Source organism: Bison bison, unplaced genomic scaffold (assembly GCF_000754665.1).
Source record: "Bison bison bison isolate TAMUID 2011002044 unplaced genomic scaffold, Bison_UMD1.0 scf7180017864089, whole genome shotgun sequence".
Taxonomy (NCBI): domain Eukaryota; kingdom Metazoa; phylum Chordata; class Mammalia; order Artiodactyla; family Bovidae; genus Bison; species Bison bison.
In genome coordinates, this window is record NW_011494661.1 from 741,039 (window position 1) to 742,519 (window position 1,481).

The 1,481-nt window shown below is 66.6% G+C and overlaps 1 protein-coding gene across 1 annotated transcript in view; it reads left to right on the plus strand.

Annotated features, from left to right (window-relative positions):
- The window catches only part of RPS6KA4 (ribosomal protein S6 kinase, 90kDa, polypeptide 4), a gene marked incomplete at its 5' end in the record, with an annotated part of 23,995 nt that overhangs the window by 11,382 nt on the left and 11,132 nt on the right, over nt 1-1,481 (plus strand). Inside the window, 5 exons of the mRNA XM_010838096.1 lie at nt 1-158; nt 239-433; nt 706-865; nt 1,050-1,213; nt 1,466-1,478. Coding sequence (XP_010836398.1) covers nt 1-158; nt 239-433; nt 706-865; nt 1,050-1,213; nt 1,466-1,478 — 690 coding nt within the window. The remainder of the gene's footprint in view (nt 159-238; nt 434-705; nt 866-1,049; nt 1,214-1,465; nt 1,479-1,481) is intronic.

Here is a 1,481-nt window from a genome sequence, read left to right on the forward strand (position 1 = left end):
TCCTGGAGCTGCTGCGGGGGGGGGAGCTGCTGGAGCACATCCGCAAGAAGCGGCACTTCAGCGAGTCCGAGGCGAGCCAGATCCTGCGCAGCCTCGTGTCGGCCGTGAGCTTCATGCACGAGGAGGCGGGCGTAGTGCATCGCGACCTGAAGCCCGAGGTGAGCGCGGGGCCTCAGCGCATCGGGAGGGCCTCGGCGCGGAAAGCCGGGTTCTGACGGCCGCCTCGCCGCCCTCGTAGAACATCCTGTACGCCGATGACACGCCTGGGGCCCCAGTGAAGATCATCGACTTCGGGTTCGCGCGCCTGCGCCCGCAGAGCCCCGCGGGGCCCATGCAGACGCCCTGCTTCACGCTGCAGTACGCAGCCCCCGAGCTGCTGGCCCAGCAGGGTTACGACGAGTCCTGCGACCTCTGGAGCCTCGGTGTTATTCTGGTATGGGGATGGCGTCTCTGAGGGGATGTCAGGGGCAGGATTTGGTCTGAGGCTGGGATAAGATGTCCTGATACATAGGCGGGGTCGCTCTGGTGCTGGGGTCTGAGCACCCTAGTTTGAGGGGTAGAGTTCATTACCCATGGGCCTCAGGAGTTAGCCTCTTGGAGAGAGTGCATGGTCCTGTGGTGGGTTGAATCAGTCTCCTGGCCTCCATTGGCCCCTAGTCTGGGCTGGTCTCACTTTTCACCTGTCCCTCCCACCCCCACCCCTAGTACATGATGCTGTCGGGCCAGGTCCCCTTCCAGGGGGCCTCAGGCCAAGGCGGCCAGAGCCAGGCCGCGGAGATCATGTGCAAGATCCGCGAGGGGCGCTTCTCTCTTGACGGAGAGGCCTGGGAAGGCGTGTCTGAGGAAGCCAAGGAGCTGGTCCGAGGTGCGGAGCCGGAGGTCATAGGTTATGGTTGGGGAGGGGGAGGCCATGGGGTCGTGATGGGGCAAGGAGTGCCCCCGGGTTTGGTGTCCAGGTGGGGGGCTTGTCGGGGAGGAGAGTGGGGCTGCCCTCTCTGGGGTGTACCCTCTACACGTGGCCCGCCAACGCTGCCCCGCCCCGCCTCCAGGGCTCCTGACTGTGGATCCCGCCAAGCGGCTGAAGCTCGAGGGGCTGCGGGGCAGCTCGTGGCTGCAGGACGGCAGCGCGCGCTCTTCGCCTCCGCTGCGGACACCGGACGTGCTGGAGTCCTCGGGGTCCGCTGTGCGCTCCGGGCTCAACGCCACCTTCATGGTGAGGGGCGGGGCCTAAGCCTGGGGGCGGGGCCTCTGGGAGGCGACTCCCCGGAGTCCTGCCAGGTTGAGTTCCGCGGAGTCCAGACCCGTGACCTGCCGGGGCCCTGAGCTTCTTAGAGGTTGTGGAGGCAAAAGACCTGTTGGCCCTGACCTAGTGGGATGGGAAGGAGGGCCTGGGATGGGGCCAAAGCCGGGATCTGGAAGTCGAGGCCGGGCCCGTGGGACTCACTCACCCTTTCCTTTCCGCCAGGCGTTCAACCGGGGCA